A 24,732-nucleotide genomic window follows, 5' to 3' on the forward strand; every position below is an offset into this window, starting at 1 on the left:
ATTTGATTTTTCAGCAACAGGCATATATTACTTTTATAAACAGATGAAACAAACTCTCTTTAGTGCTGATTTGAAAATATCCAGAAATGTCAGTCTCAAGAGATGGACTTTGGAGCCTGGTAGTAGGTTATTCATGACACAGGTAAGTCATACAGCACAAAGGTTATCCCAGATAGCAGGGCAACAGTGTTTGTTTCCTGTCCCAGTTGACCTAGCTAGGTGCTTGTGCTGGTGTCCTGTGTTATGTAGAAGTCAAGGGGCTTCCTAAGCCTGCTTTGCCTGTTGAATTGTTATGGGCACTATATATATACATATTTATATATATGTAGTGTGTGTGTGCCACATGTGTGCAGGAACCTGCAGACCCACAGAGAACAGAAGGGGAAATGAATCTCCCCAAAAGCTAGAGTTTTCCCAATGAGTCTTCTAGAAAAGCAGCAAATGCTATTTTGCTTGTTTGTTTGTTTTCTATGTATAGACCAGGCTGGCCTGGAACTCAGGGAATATACCTGTCTCTGCCTGTCGATTGCTTGGATTAAAGGCATGTACTACCATGCCTGACTAGCAAATACTCTTAACTGTGAACCATCTCTCCAGCTCAGGAGACAGACTTTTAAAGAGCTGTTAGCTCATTAGAACAACACTGCATCCAATCTGACAAGTTCTTCTATAAGAAGTTCAGATAGGCACAAAGACCCAAAGTGTCTTCATGTGAAACAAAAGTCACTGGAGCCCATGAGGATAAGACAGACATCTATAAGCAAGGAGGGAGGACATCAGACAGGCTGATATCTTGTCCTTGGCTCCCAAGCCTGGAGAATTGTGTATTTCTGTTGTCAAAGCCAGCTGGGCTGTGACATTTTGTTACAGTCATTCTAGGACACAGGGCACCAGCACAAAGATATTCTCTTTCTTCAGCGTTTGTCTGATGAAATGTGGAAATCAGACAGCTGGTCATTGTCACAAATGATCTCTTTTTCTTTCTGAATACCTTTCTCCAACAAGTTATCTCCGAGATGAAACTGTCTCTGTGTATAATCTCATGTAACTATATGCCTCCTCCATTTCACTCCAGTCCATTTCAGAACACACATTTATTCAATTGGAAATAGGCGCTTAAGTCAACGATTCATCCTTGAAGCTGAGCCATGATAGCAGCCTTATTATATGCATCAGCTGAAGAGTTGTCAGTTAATTTGTTCGGTATTTCCTGCACTCATGGTGGGTAAGTCTGGGCTTATTTACTTTATTTTTACTTTTGGATGATGCCTTGAGCATTTACGGTAAGTACTGTATTACTGGGCTATGTCACCAGGATAAAGTTCAAGTTTCCCTATTGACAAATCATGTTTTATCGACTATTTTGGCACTTTGCGTGCTGAGTAATTGATAGGAAGAGGTGCCCAATTCTATTACTTAACAGGAAAACGACAACTCAAATCCACAATATCGCTATACAGTAGAATGGACAAGTAGAGAAGACACTCAGCTTCGTCGTGTCTGAGGGCTACCTGGGCTACAAAAGACCCTGTCTCAAATTAAGCCTGAAAATAAGCAATAAAAATCTTATAATAACAAAAAGTAGATCAGTGGCTGTCCACAGCCAAAGTGAGAGGATTAAATATATTCTAGTCGGATTTGTATAACAGGTGCCTGAAATAAATTAACTTATCAAGAGCAAACACACGGCTCACAGTATTGATGAGTTCAGTCCATGTTCAACCAGCCCCATTGGCTATGGCTGGGCAATGAGAAAGATAACAGAAGATGAAGTGACAGGTATCCCACAATTCCCTTCGAGAGCACTCCTCCAATGACCTAAAACCTTTTACTTGGTTTTATATTTTAAAGGTTCTGAAGAAAGTAAAAGGCCAAAAGTAAGAAGCAAAACCATCCAGTCTCTGACCTTAATCAGGCTTTAACAGCTCGAGCCTGACCCCAGTGACTTGTGATGCCCTCCCTATATGATCAATTACAGCCCAGCTTCCAATTGTCCCTAGTGCCTCACCCAGAATGGCCAGTCTCTGGAAAGACAAATGGAGTCATAAAATTTACTACCTGACAAGATAGAGAACTGCCCACATCTTCCCTGTTCAAGTAAAAAGCCCAGAAGTCAATGACAGGTAACTTCATTTAACTGCTATAGAAAGGACCCCATTCCCTTCAGGCAGGGATCTCTCTCTCTCTCTCTCTCTCTCTCTCTCTCTCTCTCTCTCTCTCTCCCTTTTACTCCCTCAGTATTCTCCTCCTTCGTTTATGTCCATAGTGTCTATTACTTTTTAAATCTTTTCTCTCAGTGCTGGTCTAGTAAATACTCTTATTCCTGTGCCCTGAACTTGTTCCCAGCACCGGTCCTAGCATCTTCCAATAGCTGAGGACCAAGCATTGAATACATGGACCTTTGAGGGACTGTCTAGATCCATGTAGGTGTGGATATGAGCAAAGTCTCTTCCCATTTTTGATTTTTGTTAAAGTATTGCTAAAAATGTGTGTGTGTGCATGGAGGTCAGAAGAATAGGTTCTTTTTTTCTGCCTTGTGGGTTTGTGTTGTAGGATGGCTGCTTGTTGGTTTTGGGCTGCCCACACTCGTAATAACCACACAGAAACTGTATTAATTAAATCACTGCTTTACCTATTAGGTCTAATTTCTTATTGGCTAGCTCTTCATCTTAATTTAACTGATTTCCATTATTTTATATTTTACCATGAGACTCGTGGCCTACTGGCAAGGTTCCAGTTGGCAGCTCTGTGTCTTTCCCCTCTGGTGGCTCCATGGCATCTCCTGACTCCACCTTCTTTCCTGAATTCAGGCCTTCTGGAAAGAGCAGCAAGAACTTTTGAACCGCTTCTTAAGCCCCTAAAGTAGGTAGGTTACTTTCTCAAAAGCACTTGGTAATAGGAGTGTCAATTTTGATGGAGTCTAAGGTATAATTTTTTTTTCTTTTAAGGTCAATGCTTTCATGTTTTTGCTTAGAAATTTTGCCTACCCCAAAGTTAGAAAGTTGTCCTATCTTATTTTCTAAAAGTTTTATAATTCTAGTTCTTATGTTTGGGTGAATGATTCATCTCCAATTACTGTTAGTAAATAACGTGAAGTAGGAATTGGAGTGGTTAATTCTAACCTATACCAAACAACTTAGTTAATGTTTATGTTTCACATGTCTGCAAAGTATCAAACGTCTGCCTCTGAGAGCAAACATGGAGTTAGATAAGTCAGTGGAATTTGTCACATAGTAAGCAGTTCAATCAAGATCATTTTTTATTTTTGTGCATCTCAGGAAAACTGCTTCAAAATCATCCTCCTGCCCAATTTTTTTCTCACGTTCCCATCACTAGGCAAGACCACCAACTAAGAGTAAGACAAATCCTCAAGCTGCCCTCTGAGTACCAGGATGGCTCTTAGTGTACTCTGTACCAGCTCTTAGAGGCAGTAGAGTCAATACTGTTAAGGTAAAGCTCCACGAGAGTATAGGACTAATTTGTGCAAGAGGGTATCCAGAACGTATGGAGACTTGGTTCCAAGTTAGACCAAGTTTAGTGCTCACATTCTTTCTTAATTTCATATTTGGCCTTGACATTTAACCTGGACTTTCAGAGTCCTTTGCTCATGCCCATGTGTGCCTACCTCTACCTGGAGAGTGATGCTCGTCAGTGCTGTGCTGAGCCTCAGGTCCCTCCCTGATGCCTTTAGCTCCTCCATCACATCATTTCCCACATTCCCCCATTGCTGTCCACTCATGATTCACACCCAGTGAAATACAGTCCTCCAGGGGTGTTTGAAAATTGCATGGGTGGAGGAGAGGGGTGGTTTGTACCAACAGGTACTTGGTGGTCAAGACTCAACAAGGCTAAAAACTTCACGCAAGACCCTCAGGATAAATCCTCCAGGCCTGGGTGCCAAGAGTTCTCCCTCCAAAATGCTGACTGAATCTGGATTATGTCTAGACCCATTTCAGCTCACCTCCTCTGCCAGGCTTTGTGCCCCAGCCCCAAGTCACCTCTCTGTAGATGGCCCTCCCTTCACCATGCCTTCCTTCTCTTTGTTGTGTAAAAGCCTGTCGTCAAGGAACATTGCAGGCACTCTGGCCTCAGGAAGCCAGTCTGCTGGTGAACTCCATCCAGCCCTTCAAGAGCACAATGCTTCATTTGCTGAGCCACTCAGTCAAAAGATGATTTAACAAGGCTTCAATCAGTAGAGCGATCAGGATTTCTCTCGAGGTTGTATCAAGAGAGAATGAACAGTGGCTTTTCTGTTGGACTGAGTATAAATATGTATGCTACAGATGCCTGTGAACGAGCTGGGGGCAGGGGATGTGGGATGCGTTGCTTTCCTGGTAGCTGCCCTTTGCCTGCAGCTCAGGACGGTGACGGAGTCAGGAGGGAGCAGAAACAAACCTCCGGTCAGCACTTCATTCTGCTCTGACAGTCACTGTGATTCATGGACCAGACCATTAATCCAGTAAGAAGGCACTAAATGGGCAGACGAAGAAAAACAGGAGGGCCCTCTGAGAGCTGTCAATCACCTCTCCCAGCACCTTTATATACTTGAAAGTGAAGGGTATTCCAGGAGTGTGTGGAAAGTACCCAGAACCCCGGTCTCTAATAGGAACCTGGGAAATTTGATTCAACTGCTAATAAATTGAGGGCTTATTTTATACAAGTGGCTGGGCTGGCACAGGGATGGATAGAAAGACTGGGGCTGATCTTTCAGGGGTTCAAAACTGGTGAGAAGTCTCTTGTTCTGCTTGTCCTTGCTTTGCTCCCAGCCAATCCTAAGAAGCAACCCTTCATGCACCCTCCAGAGCTTCCTCATTCCCTGGCAGGTGCCTCTTCCCTGGCGCCTGGAGGATGATTGCCTCTGCCTCTCACCTGCTATCCTCCCTGGGGATGAGGCCAGCACCTGTACACACTGGGTATACACTCTACCAATGAGCTGCATCCCAGACTTTCCTGTCCCATTCTTATCTAGAAGAGAACACCAGCAAGTTCTCTTTCCCTAAAAGCAATATGATCCTGTCACTGTAACTGGCAGCAAGTCTTTCTCTGGCTCCCTCTTGTTTAAAGGAAGAAACTCAAGCTCTTTACCAAGGCTGTTTCCCTTCCTTGCTCCTGTTGGCTCCCCCAGACTTCCCATAGTGGAATTCTCTAATCCAGACATCTTCTAGCTGCTTTCCAGATGCCTTTGCTGCTGTTCCCATCACTGTGATAAACACCCTGACCGAAACAACTTAAGGGAGAGTCTATTCTGGCTCACAGGAGGTCAGTTGCAGTCGCAGGAACTTCAGACAGCAGCGTGTCGTCAAGAAGCAGAGAGCAAGGAACACTTACACTCAGCTCACCTCTGCTGTACACAGCCCAGAGAATGGATCCGCCCACAATGGCAGTGAGCGAATCTCGTTTCAATAAATCTAATCAAGATAACCCCCCACAGGCATATCTGGAGGCCCATCTCCCAGGTGATTCCAGATCTCACGGGGTTGACAATGGAAACTAATACCACACCAGACCTCTATGTTCCAAGCAGCTGCTCCCCCTACCATGTACCGTCAACCCTCCTGCTGCTAGCCAAGCTTTGAAGGCACCCCCCATCCCACCCTAATCTCCTCCTACTGCATCCCAGGCAAAGGTGTCTCCTACCTGTGCTTTCTCCTCTACCACATGCACTCCCCCTGACTCCTACTTATCTCTCAGTCAACCATAACTGTCCCGGAGCTGTAAGAACTCTGATTTCTCTTTGCCCACTCAGCATCTGGTAGAGCCTGGGCACCTGCTAGACGCACAGTGTTTGCTGACTGGACTTGAATGAGTGCTTCTGCAAGGTCATCATAAATAAGACAAGAAAGGCTTATTCAGGGACAACGGTAATGTGCATTTATCTCTGCGTAATCTCTGCTCTGCTTCTAATACTGCACTTAGAAAAACTGTCATGGTCAATTGGATACCTCATTGTTCCTGACTGATGGATGGGAGTGGTTTGTTCTCAGAAAGGAGACAAGGTTTATCATCTGTGAGGAAGTATAACGCTGCCTCTCCGTGACATGAACACAGGCTCCAATGGCACATGTAGAGAAGGTCCATGTCCGAGCAGGTAGACTATTTACATGTGTGCTTGATTTCAAAACTTTGTGATTTTTACTAAACAATCTGTCTTATTTTTACTAAGCTTTACTTAACAGATTGTGTATCAGTTTCCAGGGTCTTCTATAAAAAAAAAAATGCCAGGGGCTGAAAAGATGGCTTAGTGGCTTAGTGGTTAAGAACACTAACGGCTCTTCTGGAGGACCCGGGTTCAATTCCCAGCACCCAGGTGGCAGCTCATAAACTGCCTGTAACTCAACCTCACACATACATGCAAGATAATGCCAACGCACATAAAATAAAAATAAATAAATTTTAAAAAAGAGCTGGGCGGTGGTGGCACACGCCTTTAATCCCAGCACTCAGGAGGCAGAGGCAGGCGGATCTCTGTTAGTTCGAGGCCAGCTTGGTCTACAGAGTGAGTTCCAGGACAGCCAGAGCTATTACACAAAAAAACCCTGCCTCAAAATACAAAACGACAAACAAACAAATGAAAAACCACAAATTTGGTAAGTTACAAACCTCTTCTTTGAGGCTGTTTGAGGCTGCAGAGATGGCTTGTAAATCAAGAGTGTTTGTTGTTCCTTTAGATCTGAGTGCAGGTCCCAACACTCATGTGGAGCCGTTCATAATCATCTGCAGCTCCCGCTCAAATGAATCTAACACCCTCTGGTCTATGGGGTGCCCACCCACACATAGCAGATACTAACACATACATGTGCACAAACAAAAACAAATAAACCAACAAGTAGACAAACTATTCTTTCACAATTCTGGAGGCCAGAGACCCAGTACATCAAGGGCTGGCACTCTGTCTTTTCCCATGAAGGACCCTAGAGAGTAATTTCCATTGCCTCTTCCTGTCTTGGTGGCTTCAGGCAGCCTTTGGCCTATGACTGTATCACCCCAGTATCTGATTCTGTCTCTACAGAACCTTCTCTTCTGCTTTTACAGGGACACTTGACACTTGACAATTACACCTGCAAAGGTCACACTGAGAGGAATTAGCATGTGAACATATTTTGAGGGCCACAATCCATCATTCTACCAACACTAGTCATTTTGTGTGTGTTTTTATTTTTTGAGACGTGGTTCGTAGCCCAGGCTGACCTTGAACTCCTGTGAATTTGAGGATGACTTTAGCTGCTGACCCTCCTCTTTCTGTTGGGAAATATTGGAAGGTGTATGACTTTTGTTTATGCTGCATTTGTTTAACTCTGGGAAGCTGTGATTCTTTGTCTAAAACACCTGATGGTCTAATAAAGAGCTGAATGGCTAATAGCGAGGCAGGAGCAAGGATAGGCAGCCAGCCGCCCAGCCATCCAGCCGCCCAGCCGCCCAGTCACCCAGCTGCCCAGCCGCCCAGTCACCCAGTCACCCAGCTGCCCAGCCAGCCACGGAGTAAGAGTGAAAGTAAGAGGTACAGATGAAGAAAAGGGAAAAGCCCAGAGGCAAAAGGTAAAGAGAATAATTTAAGATAAGAAAAATTGATAATTTAAGATAAGAAAAGCTGACAAGAACCAAGGTAAGCTAAGGTCAGGCATTCATAACTAAGAATAAGCTTCCATGTGTGGTTTACGTGGGAGCTGGGGGGCGGCTCTCCCAAAAAGCTAAAGGAGTAAAACAGGGCACAACATCTTTCTACTTCACAGGTGCTAGAGTTGCAGGTGTGTGCCACCACACCTGGAAAACAGTATTCATTTTGAATATTATACTTTTGTCGAGGCCGCTGGGATGATGACCCTTTGGCTTCTTATTTTCCCTTAACTGTGAAGAACTACCTGACATTCTTGAGAGTGCTGTTCTTCACTTTGGAAAGGGCCACCAGTTGGGAAGGATGTATTATAAATATTAAATACACCTTAGACACCACCTACTGGTTGCTAAGAGTCCCACATGGCAGCACCTAGAGGCGACTCTGTAGAAAAAGACAGCAGCGCATAAAATAAACTGGAGCCTGTGACACCGACCAGCACTTACAGCAACACAAAGCACTGTTCAGCTACAGCTCCTTTTCGTCCTTGAGCCTCAGAGTGGGGACTCTCAAGTTCCTTCAAGTATTGCAACACTGTTATTTGTTCCTCTTCTGGGTGATAGCAGTTGGGAATACAATGGCTAGCCAGCAGGACCATGATCCCTTCCAGTTATTAATCCCCCCTTTTATTATTGTGTGAGTAGAAGGCACTAATTCAAATAAAGGGTCTCTTATAATAGTAGTTGTGGCGTTATTACCAGCTTTAAATTCTGTCCGATCCACACGTCTAATTATAGCAGGATGCTTGGCACTTGGTCTTATCTGTTGGAGATCTCCAACTCTGAGGTGGCCATGGGACTGCTGGTTCTTACAGTCTGTCATTTTTTTTCTGTCCTCATCTAGCTTCGGTAACTCTTCACATCTGATGAATAATTTCCAAGTCCCTGGATTTTCAAAGCCAAAAGAAGGAAGGGGTTCTAAAGACACCCTTTCCTTTTTCCTTCTCATTCTAGATGCCCCTTGGTTAGTGTGTTCCAGAAGAGACTTGCCTTGTCTTGGTGTTACTGAATATCATCTACACATTGGATAATATGCTTAACCTAGAATGTTAAAAACAAGGGACTGGTGTCCTTAAGACTCAAAGAAATTCCAAATTCTAATTCTAAAAATGGACCAGACAGACCTCAAAGTCTCTTGGACAAGAGCTGTTCTTCATTGGGTGTTGGGGCACCATTGTCTAGCTCTCATGATTAAAAAAAAATATTTTTCATAAATGACTGTTTTGCCTCTATGTCTGTGGGTATGTATACCACCTGCCTGCTTGTGGAGCTCAGAGAAAGGCATCAGATCCTCTGAAACTGGTCGTAAGCCTCCTTGTGGGTGTTGGAATTGAACTCCCTGGTCTTCTGCAAGAACAGCAAGTGCTCTTAACCATGAAGCCATCTCTTTAGCCCCAGGTCTTAGGAGTTTTAAACCCAAACACAATTGCTTCCTCTCCTTTCAGCTAAGGTCAAGCAACCTTCCAGTTCTTATCTGCTATGCCCTCTCTCCAAGGGCAATATATTGGAAGGGCTAGAAAGACTTGCCCTGATACAGATGTTATATAATGTTTTCCTGGGGACACCGTACCTATAAATACGCTCCATTCTGATGTAAAAAAAAAAAAGTTAAAAAAACCCCAAATGCAACACAGTTCCCCATGGGCTTGGAACTCTCTTTGATGTGTATCACTGACCTATGAGCTCCTGCCACATCCATGGCCTCTGCACATCAACTCCACTCCCCTGAACATCGAGAGATGTTTCTAAGCTGTAAAGAACTTAGAATGCAGTTTCCAAAAGTACACTTTCCAATGCTGAAGAAATTTCATGAGCCTCACGGTTTGCCTAAGGGCAGATGACTTAAAGATCTCTCCTGTGATCCGTGAGTGACTGGAAAGCCGATTCATGAGTCCGACACTGTTATTCCGTAGAGCTGCTTCAGAGGAGGAAGCTGCTGGGGGAATGTTTTCCTCCGAACGTTTTATGCCTGCTGAAATAAGTCAAAATACCCAGTGTTCTTTGTGTTCGAAGGTGACACTGGTACCAGCACAACTGTCAGCTGCTGTCAGTCCCCAGCTTTGGAAGCAATGTCACCACGCTTTAGTTTGCTCAGCGTGTCTTTGAAGCATCGCTGGGTTGTCTCTTCCACAGCTCGGCGTTCAGCCAAATTGCACGATTTCAGCAGGAAGTCAGCTAAATACTTAAAAGCTCGTGGGACAGTCTTTTTCTTGTTGAAGATTTCAGCTTGTGCTTTTCAAAGTGTTTCTCAGAGAGATGGCATCAACATCCCCTGGGGTTCCCAGTGCATCTGCAAATTCCTGTACCTCATCATCAGACCAATAGACCAATAGGGCTGCATTTTAAACGCCATCTCACGGCGACCCCCTCTTCGCTGATGGATTTGACGTTGGACCTGAGGGGCTCCACACGCGGCACCCATACTTAGCTGAGTTGACTCGTGTGTCTTTGTTTACACGTGGGTCATCAACAATCTTCAGAAGCTAGTTTGCAGAGTGTCTCCACGGGGAGGCACATTCATCTGTGCATTTCCTTCCAAACCCTTTCAGTGACATCCTGTACAGTTAAATAACGTCTTCCTAAATGACTAGGCAGCCCCTGAACAAAGAAAACGACCAGATTCATAATGTAAATGTATTCTGGAAGAAGACGAGTTTGAATAGTGGAAGCTGAATTACATGTAATCATCAGCAGTCAGAGAAAAAGCCTCCAATCTGACTGATAGATGGCACCCTTTCTAGTATATATTAAGAAAACACAAACAATGACCCACTGGGATCTTCCTTCTGAGACAAGTCAGTTACAGGTCCAGCCAGGGCACATTGCTCTGCCCTCCAGTTTTTTTTAGATACCATCCTGCTGGCTTAGAGTACCACTCCCAGCCATAATTCTGTTCAACCAGTGTGTGTGTGTGTGTGTGTATGTGTGTGTGTGTGTACACATACATGTAGAATTGGGATGACAATCTTGACAATCTCCAGATATATTCTTTTTTTTGGGGGGGGGACAGCCTCTCTTGGCTGCCTAGCAAGCCCTACATCTTTGCCTGTCCATGCCTCCCCAGTGTTGGAGTTTTACGCCTGTGCTACCATGGGTGACTTTTTACATAAATTCCGAGGGACTGAACTAGGTCCTCATGCTTGCAAAGTAAGCACTGTTCTGACTGAGCTACCATTCTAGCACCCTCAGATGCTCTTTCTATCTTCTGATTTTGAATAATTATAGATTTGCAGGCAATCTCTAAACAACAAAAGCAATAGTGTTTAGAGAGAGTTCATATACCCTGCATCCATCTTCCTCAATAGAAATTGGTGTGACTATAGTATAATATTAGATTGGGAAACAGATACTGGTCATTAGAATGATCCACAGCGCTTATGAGTGTTTATCAGTTTTGTGTGCACTGGGGGTATGGCTGGTGTGTTCTTTGATGTGCATTTTATCGCAGGTGTGGGTCAGGAGATCCACTAAAAGGTCTCCTTCATAGTCATGCCCATCCTTTCCCACCCCTATGCTTAGCCCTAGCAATGATAATCTATTTTCCATCCCTGTAACTTCACACAATCATTTTAATAGCATTTTAATAGCCTTGAGGCAAACTCCAACCAAGCAGCGCTGCCCGCCTGGACCATCCAAGCATCTCTCAAGACACCAATTACTGTTTTGGTTAACACTCTAGTTACAAAGTTGCATAAAATTTTAGTGGTCAAACTATAATCCTAATTTCCTAAAAGTGTTCTTTTTAATGTATGATTTTGCTGAGTGTGTGGTTTTCTGCAATAGCAATTCTGTGTCACGGGAGAAATATTTGCATAGCAGCTGGAATAATAGAAGTTTAGCTTTTACTCACAAGAGTGGAAGGAAAATGTTTAGTAAGCATTTTGTCTTTTTTTTAAGTCAGGATCTAATGTCACACTTGTTGTGTGGCTGGGGCTGGCCTTGAACTCATTATCCTGCTTCCATCTCCTATGGGCTGGATTTTTAGGGGTGCACCACTGTGACCAGTCATGGCAAGCATTTGTTTTAAACTACAATTCTTGTTCATAAACTTCCAGACCTGCTCTTTACTACGGATATAGACCATTAGACCATTTTTGTTACATTAACAGAGTATCAGAGACAGGGTGCCATATATGGAATGAGGTTTATTTTTGCTCGTGACTCTGGAGGCTGCGAAGCCATGCATAGTAGGGACTGATGTTGATGCACTGTGAAGTCCAGACATGGCAAACAGTATCACATGGGCAGTGGAATGCATACAAGCGATATAGCTGAGTTGGTGTTAAAACAGACCTCCACACAGATGACCCCTTAACCCATTAATCCATTAATCTTTAAATGGATTAATCTATTGATGGGCAGAGCCCTTCCAACCTAATCCTCTCTTAATGGGTCCATGTCTTAATACCTAGCATTAGGGATTGCAATTTCAATATGAGCGATGGTGGAGGCATTTAGAGCGCAGCAGTTATCATTAGCTTTCATCCTAGACTCTACCATTACTTTGACAACCTCACAGATGACGACAATCTGCAGTTTTCATTTCAGCAGAACTTCGCATGATGAATCTTCATTAAAGAGTGTTTCTAGCTGGGTGGCGGCGGCGCATGCCTTTCATCCCAGCACTCAGGATGCAGAGGCAGGTGGATCTCTGTGAATCTGAGGCTAGCCTGGTTTACAGAGTGAGTTCCAGGATAGCCAGGGCGACACTGTAAAATCATGCCTCGAAAAACAAAAACAACAATAACAACAACAACAAAAGGCTTAGGGTTGGTGAGGTGGCTTGTGGGGTAAAAATGCTGTCTGAGGATGGAGCAAGCCTGACAACCACAGTTCGATCCCCAGAATTGACCTAAAGCTGACTCCACAGAGCTGCCCTCTGACTATGTGCTCTTGTGGCAAGTGCACCTCCCACCCTTACCCCCACAAATAATGTGATTATTTTTTTTAATTGTTAAAATCCTGCACAGGGAAAGTAATTTTACTTTTTGATTTTCATTAAAAGTTCTTAAGAAACACACAGGTACTTTTTCAAAGAAAAGGTAACTGTTTTGTTTCTTTGTTTGTTTGAGGCAGAGTTGCTCTGTGCAGCTCTGGCTGTCCTGAAGCTCTCTATGTAGACCAGGCTGGCCTTGAACTCACAGAGATCCTCCTATCTCTTCCTCCTGCATGCTGGTATTAAAGGTGTCTACTGCTATCTGCAACTTTTTTGTTTACTTTTTGCTTTTTTTTTAAAATTAAAATTATGGTAGGGAGCAAGGGAGAAGGGGCTACCTAGGCATCGAAGCAGAGATGTCTCATGAGAAAAAGGATGAGGTGAGTTCTCAATATGGTGCTGATGGTATTTTAGAGATTAAATATTGCTTGTCAAGCTGTAATAAGGGCAAAGAAATTCATGAGATCATCACAGAAGGGGGGGGGTGGAAAGATTGTAAGAGTGTGTTGTGGAACAATCCTTTTCTACACTATGAATATGTATTGCTCTCATTGGCTAATAAAAAGCTGACAGGCCAGTAGGTGGGCAGGAAGTTAGGCAGGAAAGTCAAACAGAATGATGGGAAGAAAGAGGGTAGAGTCAGGAGAGATGCTAGCCAGCTGCCCAGGAAGCAAGACATGCTAGAGGACAGGTAAAGCCATGAGTCACTTGGCAATACATAAATTAAGAAAAATGGGTTAATTTAAGTTGTAAGAGCTAGTTAGTAATAAGCCTGAGCTATCAATCAATCATTTATAATTAATGTAAGCCTCTGTGTGGTAATTTGGGAAGCAGCTGCCTATTATTTGGAACAGGCAGTTGGGTCAGGAAGTGTCTGTTTTCAAGCGTGGATGTCTGAGGTGAAACAGTATTTGCTGAACATATAACAGCACAGTTGCACATGTGAACTCACAAACTGCATGCACGAGGTCAAGCCAGCCAAAATCCCAGTGTAGATGGGCGAAGGCTCATGAAATCCTACCCCCAACTGAGCAACCATTGACAGTTGATGACTGCTAGGAGAAAGAGAGAGTCAGTTTCTTCAGGATAAAGGCCACACCCATGTACATACGAAAATGCAGAGAACACATGAACTTGGGAGGGAAAGTATGGGGAAGAATAAGGGAGGAACTGAAAGGTAGGGAATGCAGGGTGGGATGGATCCAAACATATTATATGCCCGTGTGAATATCAAATAAACATTTAATATAGATAGTGAGGATCGGCTGATCTGGAATGGGGCCCAGCTCCTCCGTAAGTTCTTTGTAATGCAGATAGCTTGAGTAGAAGGCTGGGCTAGCATGAATTCCTGCCAATTATCCTCAGCAATCACGTGCCAACTTGTTCATTTTAAAGCAAATTTACATTGACAATTATTTTTAATGAATCTAATATGATCTGCCTCAAGTTTCCTACGTCCGCAGACACCTGGATAGCATTTCCCACTCACTCCTGTTGCTCCCCTGCCCACACCTTTTCACAGTTCCCTGTAATTGGCAAGCTTTATGGGTGAATGTGTGAGTGTGTCTGAGGTATGTGTGTGTACAAAAAAATATTCATGTGTGGGTGCACTGTGTATGTAGGTATGTAAAGGTCAGGGGTCAAATTTGGGCTTCTTCCCCAATCACTGCTTCCTTATATTTGTTTTGAGAACCTGCGACTTTTCCATGAACTCATCTAGACTACCTCTGGCCAGCAAGCCCCAGGGAGGCCAGCCTCCAGCTCCACAGCCCTGAGATTATAGAGGCTGTCACCGCACCCGGCTTTGCAGATAGAGGTATGAATCTAGGCCCTCAAGCCTGCATGGCGAGCACTTGACTGATTTGAGCCATCACCCAACACCCCTTAGCAACCTTTCAACCTTTAGGTACCCTAAAATACAGTGGCTTAAAATGACCACCATTAATTTTGGTCACAGTTCTTACTTGGGCTCAGTTGAGCAGCTTTATTGCTCCTGACCAGGTTCAAACTAGGTTGCTGTGACTGTGGGTGCTGGCTGTTGACTGAGTCATAACAGAAGTCAGGGTCACATGTTTCTTATCATTCAGCCATCTAGAGCAGGGCTGTTCCCGTGGTGGCAGAAAGATTCCAAGCGGAAGGGCAGTGTCAGCCCTCGTGGGCAAGCTCTTTGTTCAAGTCCGCTTTCATCCTGTTGGTCAGACACAATGGCATGGCCAATGCCAGGGTCAGGGTGGGGACAGGGAACAGAATTGCCTAAGGATGCCGATGCTGCAAGCAGGAAGCATAGGCTGGTGCTTTTGAAATCTGACTACAGAAGTCCACGCTGGCCTTTGAAGCTGGCCCAGAAAGGTCTACCAAGCTTGTTTTTATCACACACAATGGCTCTTTCACTTCCCTCTTCCTGGAACTTTCTTTTTCCATGTCTTTGTCCCGAACTCTAGTGTATTTTGAAATGCTTCCTCTATACTATGTGAGAACATTTAGCCATGTGCCACAAGTCTTTACTCAGGCCTTGTGAGCTACCTGCCTTTATTCTTCTCCAGGACACCCTCTTTCTCAAGGGACTTGCTCATTTTTGCATACTTATAAGGCCAAGCAAATACTAATTGCTACTGTTTTATTTTTATTTTTTGATATAATATATTTTGAACAGTTTTTTCATTTCTTTAACTCCTCCCAGAACCTCACCTCTTTATCCACCCAACTTTGTCTTCTAGCTCTTTCTATCCTTCTGCCTGTCTTTGTTTATCCTTCCTTCCTTCCTTCCTTCCTTCCTTCCTTTCTTCCTTCTTTCTACCTTTTTGTTTTGTTTTTGAGATAGTGTTTCTCTGTGTAACAGCTCTGGTTGTCCTGGAGTTCTATAGACCAGATTGGACTCCAACTCACAGATTTGCTTCCCTCTGCCTCCTGTGTGCTAGGATTAAAGGCATGCACCAACACCCGCCTAGCTCTTTCATTAAAAAAAAAAAAAAAAAGACAAACTAATAACAACAACAACAAAAAATGGCAAAAAGAAACCCACAACCAGGTGTGGTGGTGCATAGCTTTAATCCCACTGCTTGGGAGGCAGGGGAAGTTGGATCTTTGAGGTTGAGACTAGTCTGGAACAAAGCTATACAGAGAAAGCTTGTCTCAGAAAAAAAATTAAATCAAATCAAAACAAAACACCAAGAACCCCAGAGGAAAAATCAAAACAAACAAACAAACAAACAAACAAAAATACCAGTAAGAAGGAATAGCAAAAAGAAAGCGGAAAGTGCACAAAACAACAACAAATAAAAACAAAACCACTCTGCAGCTCATTTGTGTTGGCCCCACTCCTGAGCATGGGGCCTCTCCTGGAATGTGCTTCATATGCCCTGTGAGGCTCCATAGAAGAAAATGGATTTGCTCTTGGCTGGCAGATATCAATTGCAAACAGTTCTTGCTTAGGGGTGGGACTCCGTGGACCTCTGCAGGCCGTGTGCATGTCGACTCCGGTGCTGGGAGTTCATAATTGTACAGTCACGCTGTTGTCTTGGCTTGATGGTAAGGTCCTGTTGCTGAAGACAACACTTACTTATGTCCTGTAGACTCTTCACTCCTGCTGACTAATGTTCGTGGTGCTGGCTGGAAGCTACTCTTCATGCTACCAGAGGAGGCATGTAATCATCAGTGTCACCTAGCTTCAAAACCTGTGACCTATACCAGTGACTTGCCTGTAAGATGTACTTGGTACAACAGTGCACAAATGTCATGGGCTTAACGGTGATGGCTAAAGAAACCCCAACCCCATTTTATTCTAAGCGTCCATTTTGGTACCCACTAGGCATTTGTCTCTGACTCAGTGTCCCCCATCCAAAAATTTCCAGCCGTGACTATCTACTCTTTATGATATGATTAACTGCTGTTTTTGACTTCTGTAACTTGCTTACACAGATAGCCAAAGATTGTTTTGAGTCTCTTAATTTGGCAGAACAGGCCAGTTTTTGCTTGCTTGCACAGACATCGAATGTCTTCTTGTGGTTTGCCCTTTAAAAATCTTCCCCTTATCCCTCTTTTTACAGCAATCTCAAATTTGGCTCAGAGATTATTCATTCTGCTAGCAGCTAATCAAAAAAAAATCATCTAATTATAATTGGGTCGATTCTATGCTCTTTCCCCAGGGGTTACAAACCCCATAACAGTAACCAAACACTTTTTACTTGGATTTAAGGCCCATTCCACAAGATGGAACCCAAACCTGACACTGTTAAATTAGTCAAGAACTAATTCCTACTATTTATTTAGGCCTGTTATTTTATGTACGTTTAGCTGCCACATAAAGGAGGTTTTCCCACTGATTCCTTTAAAGGACAGGGAACTGAAGCACAGAGACGTGACGTCACTACCCAGGATCACGAAGCTAGGACATCAGGGCAAGCTTTGCACCCCTATCTTTTGATCTAGAGCCTGGCTGTTTCACTTAGGCATTGACTTGAATGAAAATAATTGCTTTTGAATAAGCCTCATGCAGCTAACTAAGAACTGACAAGGGGTGTGCTTTTGTCTGTTTTGACTGCTGGTCAGGCTTTATGAGAGTAGAAAACAATTGAGGGTTAGTGAATTCCCACCTCAACCTCAGATTTTGGATTTAGATTCTTAGTGTAATTAGGGTAAAGCAAGAAGTTAGGGAATTGGGAAAGGGGAGCAGATTCTCAAAAAGCCAGCTGAATGCTTTTAAATACTAACACATTAGCAAGCAGTTTTCAAACTGCGTGTCACTGCGTAGTTAAAAAACAAGCAGCTTGGGCTGGATGGGACACATCTTTAATCTCGGCACTCAGGAGGAAGAGGCAGGTGTATGTATTAGTCCCAGGACAGCCTGGTCTATATAGTGAATTCCAAGCCAGGCAAGAGTACAAAGTGAGACCATATCTAAAAAAGAAAGAGACCACACACACACACACCCAACAACAACAACAACAAACTAATAACAAACAAAACAACCACAAAAGTAAAAAGACACAGCTTAAGAGTTTAAGGTAGCTGTGGAACTAAGAGAAACTGGTGACAGCAAATACAAGTGCCTTGCTGGTCAAGGGCACTGAAGCTAGAAGGTGAAGTGCATAGCTCTCTTATCTCAAATACCAACCTTAGTTTGGAGCCACAGGGAACAACCTTTAGCTGTCTGCAGCAAGAATAGAATGTAGTTAAATTTTTCTTCCTTGGTTGATTGGAGAGGCCTGGACATAACTTTTGCCATTATCCACTGTACAGTTTTAGTTTTAATAAATGCCTCAGTGGGCAAAGGCTCAAGGTAGCTCTTTCTCCTTATTATTTTTTTCTTCTAATTTTTTAGGGTGGCTCCTTCTTTGTCCTTCCCCAGCTCACAAGCTTGTCCTTTCTCCTATGGTATGCTATCATTTTCCCCCCAGTTTTGGTTTCCTTAATCTTCTAGTTTCCCTGACATTTTGTACGGGAAGGTGCTCTAGGGCAGGTGCCTTTAATCTTAAGCCACTTCACCGGAGGACTGAAGTGATTTTCCAATTGTCAGGGAACAGAGTCACAGATTTTCCTTGGGTACCTTAGAGACCCGCAGGCTCAGCTGAATTGAATCTCTACAACTGACATTGCAAAGGGCTCAAAAAGAAAACAGAGGGCTAATAATTGATGTAAGAAATAAAACAGAAGTGGGCAATTTCCAGTATCAAAAGTGCCCTAATAGACTTGAGTTTAATACATCGCAACCAAGCCAGAGGCCCCTCGTCCCTGGCCCCTCCCCTAGCTGATGCCTGCCCTCCCCGCACTTTTAGATTAGCTCAGGTCGAGAAGGGCTCAGAGGTAAAGAGGGCTCATTGTTTTTGTAGAGAAACCTATTTTGGTTCCCAGCACCCAATATGGTATGTTCCCAATTTCTGTCACCCCCCAGATTCAATGCATTCTTCTGACCTCTGGGGGCACCTATAAATACATGCCATGCATTTACACAGACACAAATAAAAATAAATATTAAAAAAAAATACATCCTCTGTGACTGAGCCTACTACGTGTCTGAGAGAGGGGAGGGGATCTCAAGCCCCAGGAGGAGGGGCTGTTTGGGGTGGGGCTACACTACATGCTGGGCAAGCACCCAGCCAATGGGGAAGAGAACAGTTTCCCCTCCCTCCAGTCCTGTCATTCCCTCCCCCACCCCCATCCACTCCTCTGTTTCCATTAAAAAAAAAAATGAATAGACCTTGGTGGCTAGCTTTAGAATGTGTTCTAACAGTTCAGCAAGAAAGAGGAACTAGGGGAGGTCAAAGCCTACCAGAGCCATGTTTGCCATGCTTGGGTGTGCTAGAACCCTTCAGTGACCTCTCCAAAAGGAAGGTGGATTCAGATTGGGACACAGGGAGATACAGGGATGGGGGAAGTGGTCACTCCTGACACAAGACTGGAACCAAGGCTTTATATTAGCGGGGATACATATTTGAATCCCAACTATTCACTTCTAGGTGGCAAGGCTTTGGCCCTTTACCCTATTAAGATTGTTGAATTCAAATTCAGAAGCACCCTTGGTCTGATCAAAATTGTCAGGATCATTGCTTTTTTTCAGGAAGGGATGGATGCAAGCCAAGTGATTGTGCCGAATCGCTTATGATCGCTTGTTCTCATAGCTGCGAGTGGGAACACCGGTGGTTACGATTCCCTCTGGTCTTTTTTCATAAGGTTGAAATTGCTTAGGTGTTTTAATCATTGGGGCTAGTGATAGATGGTCCATGTAGCATTCACTGTGACTGAGAGAAGTGAATGGCGTTCGAATAACTATGTCCTGGCCTATACCGATGCAAGAACAAAAAGAAAACAGGCCAAAAGTCAGGGTCTATTTAAATGAGAAGGATGTGAGCAGACTTAATAGCAAAACAAGTAGACGGTGACCTGGTTTAATGCCTGGAAAGGGAACTGTCTACTTTGAGGTCCCTGGCTTGTTGTGAAGGTCCTGTGTAGTATACAGCTTTAGAAGATGGGCTGTTTCTGAGAGATCTCTTTAAGATCTTGTTTGGAGTATCTTGTCAGGTTAACTTTTTATTCTGACAGGATTCTGATCTGCTTTCTTAATTGAGCTCTTAAAAGATGTCAGTACACAAAGAAGAGAGTTTCATTCTGGTATTTCCATACATACTTTGTTCTTGAGCCCCTTTCTCTCTCCTTCCCTCCATCTCTTGCCTCCCTCTCAGTGTTCCTTTCCTTCCCCCCAAGAGCTTGCTTGCTTCACGTTGCACGCATTCTGTTAGCCTCTCTCCACCTCCGTGACAGGGCAAGACAGGGTGCAGGTTCACTCATCTCCTGCTCTTGCTGAGGCATTTCAGGCTTGACTGGAATTTGATCTCCCTGATGGAAAATCCGATGGAAAATTATCTGAGTCTATTTTAGGTACTTGAGGCCAAGATGTCCCAGGCTTCTGTTAAGCTGCCTGCTTGTGTAAAACCTCCCACTTCAGCTAACCTCTTGTCTTAGCTTCTATTAAACTGCTTGCTTGCACAAAACCTCCCACTGCAACTGTCAAGTAAAATAACACAAGTTGGTTTTTGCCTTTTAAAGCTGTTTGTTCTATAAACTTGGGGCTACCCTTGGGTCTCACATACCTGAGTGTAGTCCCAGACAGTCGGAATAAAGACTTTTAATTGACTGTACTGTATCTGAGTGGTCTTCTTGAGTGGTCTCCCCATTACAGCTCCCCCTTAAGATTTCTTTTTCTCAGTTTCACGACCCCTTTCTTTGTTCTGTACCTACCACCTCCATATATATATATATGTATGTATTAAAATCTATGATCAAATATGAAGAATATGCCATATTTATCTTTCTGAATCTGGCTTTTTCCCCTTGAATAATAGTTTTCAATTTTATCCATCTTTATAAAAATGTTATGATTTAGCTTTTCTTTATGCCTGGATAAAATTCCACTAGGTATATATACGCCAAATATATTTATTCATTTATTTCCTGATGGACATATAATCTGGTTTTTAATTTCCTAAATATTATGACTGGTGCAGCTACATATGTACAAGTATCTGGGTGGCAGCCCTATGGTACTACTTCTAAGGCTTTCTTTGCTTTTGGAGACAGGGTTTTACCACATAGCTCTGGCTGGTCTGGACTTTACTACATAGACTGGGCTAGCTTCAAACTCACAGAGATCTGTCTCTATGCCTTCAAAGGCTGGGAATCAAAGACACATGCTCCTTGGCTCAGCTTTTATTTTTAATGTTTTGAGAAATCTTTCTGTTGACATCTGTAGTAGTTGCTCCATATTGCTTCTCTGATTGTGAAAGAGCCCAAAGACTGACTCTGAAATTTCTCTCTTGTATTTGATGTGGACTGTACCTAATAAAATTCATTCCAGTGAGGCCCAACAACAATATTCCTATATCCTCCCAAGACATGAGCTTTCTTTGTTGAAGATCACGATGAAGAAAGAGGCTGCTTGGGAAGATGCGGGAATACTAGGACAGTGGTCTGGCAATATGGCTACGTATTGAACACAAATTTTGTGCAATTTCATTATATCTATGTGTGGTAGGGCAGATTCTATTACTAGAGGTGAAATCTCTAATTATGAGACTTCCAGCCAATGATTCATAGGAAATAACCCATGTATCTTTAGAGTAATGAAGTACACAGTCATATAGATCTATGGAAGTGGTGCTTACCTTTGGTCTAGAAAGTTTAAGAATGTCTTAAAGTTTTGCTGATTTAAATGTGAGGATATTATTCACTCATGAAAAAGAGTTTCAAGGGCAGTGAAGTTTCTGTAAAGATTACACAGTCTTCAGAATTGCAACTGAGTAAGGGATAATACCTTACAGTAGAATTGCATGATGTATGTGTCTTGGTCACTACTGAGATTTTTTTTTTTAATTTTCAAGACAGGGTTTCTCTGTGTGCAGCCATGGCTGTCCTGGAACTCACTTTGTAGACCAGGCTGGCCTCAAACTCACAGAGATCTGCCTGCCTCTGCCCTCCTGAGTACTGGGATTAAAAGTGTGGGCCATCACTGCCTAGCAGGATTTTTTTCTTTTCCTTCCTTCCTTCCTTCCTTCCTTCCTTCCTTCCTTCCTTCCTTCCTTCCTTCCTTCCACCCAGGTTAAAACAAAATCAGATAACTTTCAGTGACTGTCAAGGTTGTTGCTTTTGGCAAGGAAATACGGTAGACGACCCTGAAAGCGACATACAATAGCTAGAAGATATTTTAAAAGTCAATCTAAAAATGGTATAAAGGCTAGTGAGGTCACAGTTCAGCCCACTATTTAGATTTTTCCTAGACTATGTTGTAGGCAGGTTACACATGATCCTCAGTTGACCTCAGTGATATTTGTACAGCTTCACAACTAATGTTGACTTGGGAGAGGGACCAGTTTGTCTATGTTACAATGAGTGACTTCATAGAGACACGTGATATCCTTTGAAGATATCTGATAGCCCCAAGCAACTGTCCTTGGAGGCCCGTGGATTAACTCAGTAAAAGGTCCAACTACACTTCCCCTATTTTTTCTTTTCAAAGGCAAGGGATGAAACACTGGTACTGTACAATGGAGTCTTTGAATGGCAGAAGAGCTGTGACCTTTATATGGTCAAGGATTATTAATGGGTAAAGATTCTGGTTTGGCACCGAGACCTCTCAGAACATTTTCGTTATTTGCCACATATCCCTTCTTTTCAAATGGGCCTTTATTTTTGTCTGGCTGTCAACCTAAGAAACAGGAGTGCATCACAGAATCCCTGAACTTCTTGTCCATTTTGGTTGTGGGTTCCAACAGAGATGAGAAACTTTTCTCCCATCAAACATCTCAGAGTCATGGGGAATTCATAGGCCATGTTTGCTGTCTTGCTGACACCTGATACATATGTTCTGCCATTGGTGAATTCTTCCATTGTGTAGAGTACTACATTCTAAAGATACCCTTATGAGTGAGTAGTGTTAGTACAAGGTTCTCAAAGGAATTCTGTAGATCTAAATGAAGTACAGAAAGCTTCAGAACTCAGGGAAGACACTCCTGAGGCTCTTCTTCCAATAGTAGGGTGATGGATTCTATTACTGCAGATTATCACATAATTTGAAATGAAAAAAGTACGAGATAAATTCACCATAGAAGTAGATAGAGATCTATCACTTCATAAGGTTGTCAGGCAGCAGTAAATGTTGACACATATCAAGGCATGGATGTAAGTTTCTGGACTCTGACACAGTCTGGGGAAGACTGAAACAACATGACTGGAGCGGATCAGAAATCTTGATTTCTTAAGGATCCCACACAACGACACTTCAGCTTTCTCTGCCCTCTCTCAAAGACCTAGCAGTGCTCCTGCCTCTGAGAGCGTTTACCTAGCCCAAGTCAACGCTCCTTTCCTCCGGCCTGAAACCCGCTAAACTTACCAACTCCCTTAGGAATGCTCAAGGTCTCCAACTTCCTGGGTGATGGTGGTGGGAGTGTGTGTGGAGTTTGCGAGGTGTGTGTGTTTGGGACGGGAAGGCAAGTGCACGGGTAGCCGACTTTGCACGTGCGCGGAAGCCGAGTCCGGCGGCCTGGAGTATTTTGGGTCCACGGCCGCCCCGTACCGTTCGGGCGGCGCGTTGCATCCTGGGCCTCGGCGTGTAGTTTGTGGGAGCTGTCATGAACCCCGAGAGCTTCGCGGCGGGCGAGCGGCGAGTTTCGCCGGCATACGTGAGGCAGGGCCGCGAGGCTCGGCGCGCGCACGAGCACCTCATCCAGCTGCTTCTAGAGCAGGTATTCCCCTGCCTCGGTGCCGTGGTTCTGCGTCTCCGGGGAGGAGAGGGGAGGGGCGGGGCGGCGCGCTCCTCGGTGTCCACGGAACTGCCAAAGTCCGGGTCTTCGCCAGCCTGGGCCGGTTGGGGAAGGCAGGCCGGGAAGGCACGGTGTGTTGGTACACGCACTCCAGCCGGCAGCTTTCCGCCCCGACCTCTCAGGCGGGCCTCGCTCCTGGCCGCAGTGCTGAACTTCAGTGTCCCCGAAGTTTGAAAACTCCTCACTGAGGGCATCGCCTTGACCGTTCCGTAACTTAACTGGGATTTAAGAATCCCAGCAAACCTAAGTGCCCGTATTCCTTCTATTCTCAGTCTCTAGTTTGACAGCCTCTAGTTTGAAAACTCCTCACTGAGGGCATCGCCTTGACCGTTCCCTAGTTTAACTGGGATTTAAGAATCCTAGCAAACCTAAGTGTCTGGATTCCATCTATTCTCAGTCTTTAGCTTGTAGTCAAATAGAATACGAACGTTCGGTCAGCTGGCAGTGTCTTCATAGTTGCTGAGTCTATTTTTGATTTGGGGAGTCAAGGGGCATAACACAAAACACATAAAAAAATTCCAGTCCATCGGTGTGGGGTTTTAGGAAATGATAATATTCCTGAATATAAATATCTTCACCATTTTATTTTTAAGGGCAAGTGTCCAGAGGATGGCTGGGATGAAAGCACACTTGAGCTTTTTCTGCATGAGCTTGCAGTCATGGATAGCAACAATTTCTTGGGTAATTGTGGGGTGGGAGAAAGGGAAGGGAGAGTGGCCTCTGCTTTGGTTGCTCGTCGTCATTACAGGTATGTTTCTTATGCCAGTTGTGAGAGCCTTTGGGCCCCTCCCCCAGGTGGAGTGGGAGGAACTTAAAAATGGTTATGGTATTCATAGTAAATTTGAAAGTTTCCACTCACAGTTTCTCCCCTCTTCAAATGGACATGGGAACCAAGGGAAACCAGGAGATGGGAACACTCCAAGCAGGTGCTTCTCATGCCAGAGTTGAAGTTCTAATATGTGATGGTTTCCCTTTCGGACACTCTATGGTCAACAGTGCTGTGTTCTGATAAATATTTAAACTAGGAAATCTGCTTGGTTCTAAAAGCTTAATATTGTCAATACAAAAAACACCGAGTTCCTCTCGAGATACTAGCAAGTGACAGGTGACACCAAATACCATGTTGTGGTGTAACAGTTTTATGAACTTTTTATAATGAAATAGTCACAGAGCAAAGAAAATACTAAATCATAGACCAAGACTTTTAAAACACACTGGTAGAAATATGGAGGTAGGCCAGTTACAGGAAAGCAAGGCATTCCTAGTGTAAGTATCAGATAGCCTCTGGGTAGGTGGAATCCACTCCAGGGTCTCTGAACGTTCCAGAAGGATTTCCCTACTAGTCATGGAGGTGACAGCCCCCACACAGGGGAG

The 24,732-nt window shown here is 43.9% G+C and overlaps 1 protein-coding gene across 1 annotated transcript in view; it reads left to right on the forward strand.

Annotated features, from left to right (window-relative positions):
* Nucleotides 1–23,116: 23,116 nt before the first annotated feature.
* Nucleotides 23,117–24,732, forward strand: part of Sepsecs (Sep (O-phosphoserine) tRNA:Sec (selenocysteine) tRNA synthase) — a 29,923-nt gene continuing 28,307 nt past the window's right edge. Inside the window, exons 1-2 of the mRNA XM_075943547.1 lie at nucleotides 23,117–23,280; nucleotides 23,952–24,106. Coding sequence (XP_075799662.1) covers nucleotides 23,167–23,280; nucleotides 23,952–24,106 — 269 coding nt within the window. The 5' untranslated portion in view covers nucleotides 23,117–23,166. The remainder of the gene's footprint in view (nucleotides 23,281–23,951; nucleotides 24,107–24,732) is intronic.

Source organism: Microtus pennsylvanicus, chromosome 12 (assembly GCF_037038515.1).
Source record: "Microtus pennsylvanicus isolate mMicPen1 chromosome 12, mMicPen1.hap1, whole genome shotgun sequence".
Taxonomy (NCBI): domain Eukaryota; kingdom Metazoa; phylum Chordata; class Mammalia; order Rodentia; family Cricetidae; genus Microtus; species Microtus pennsylvanicus.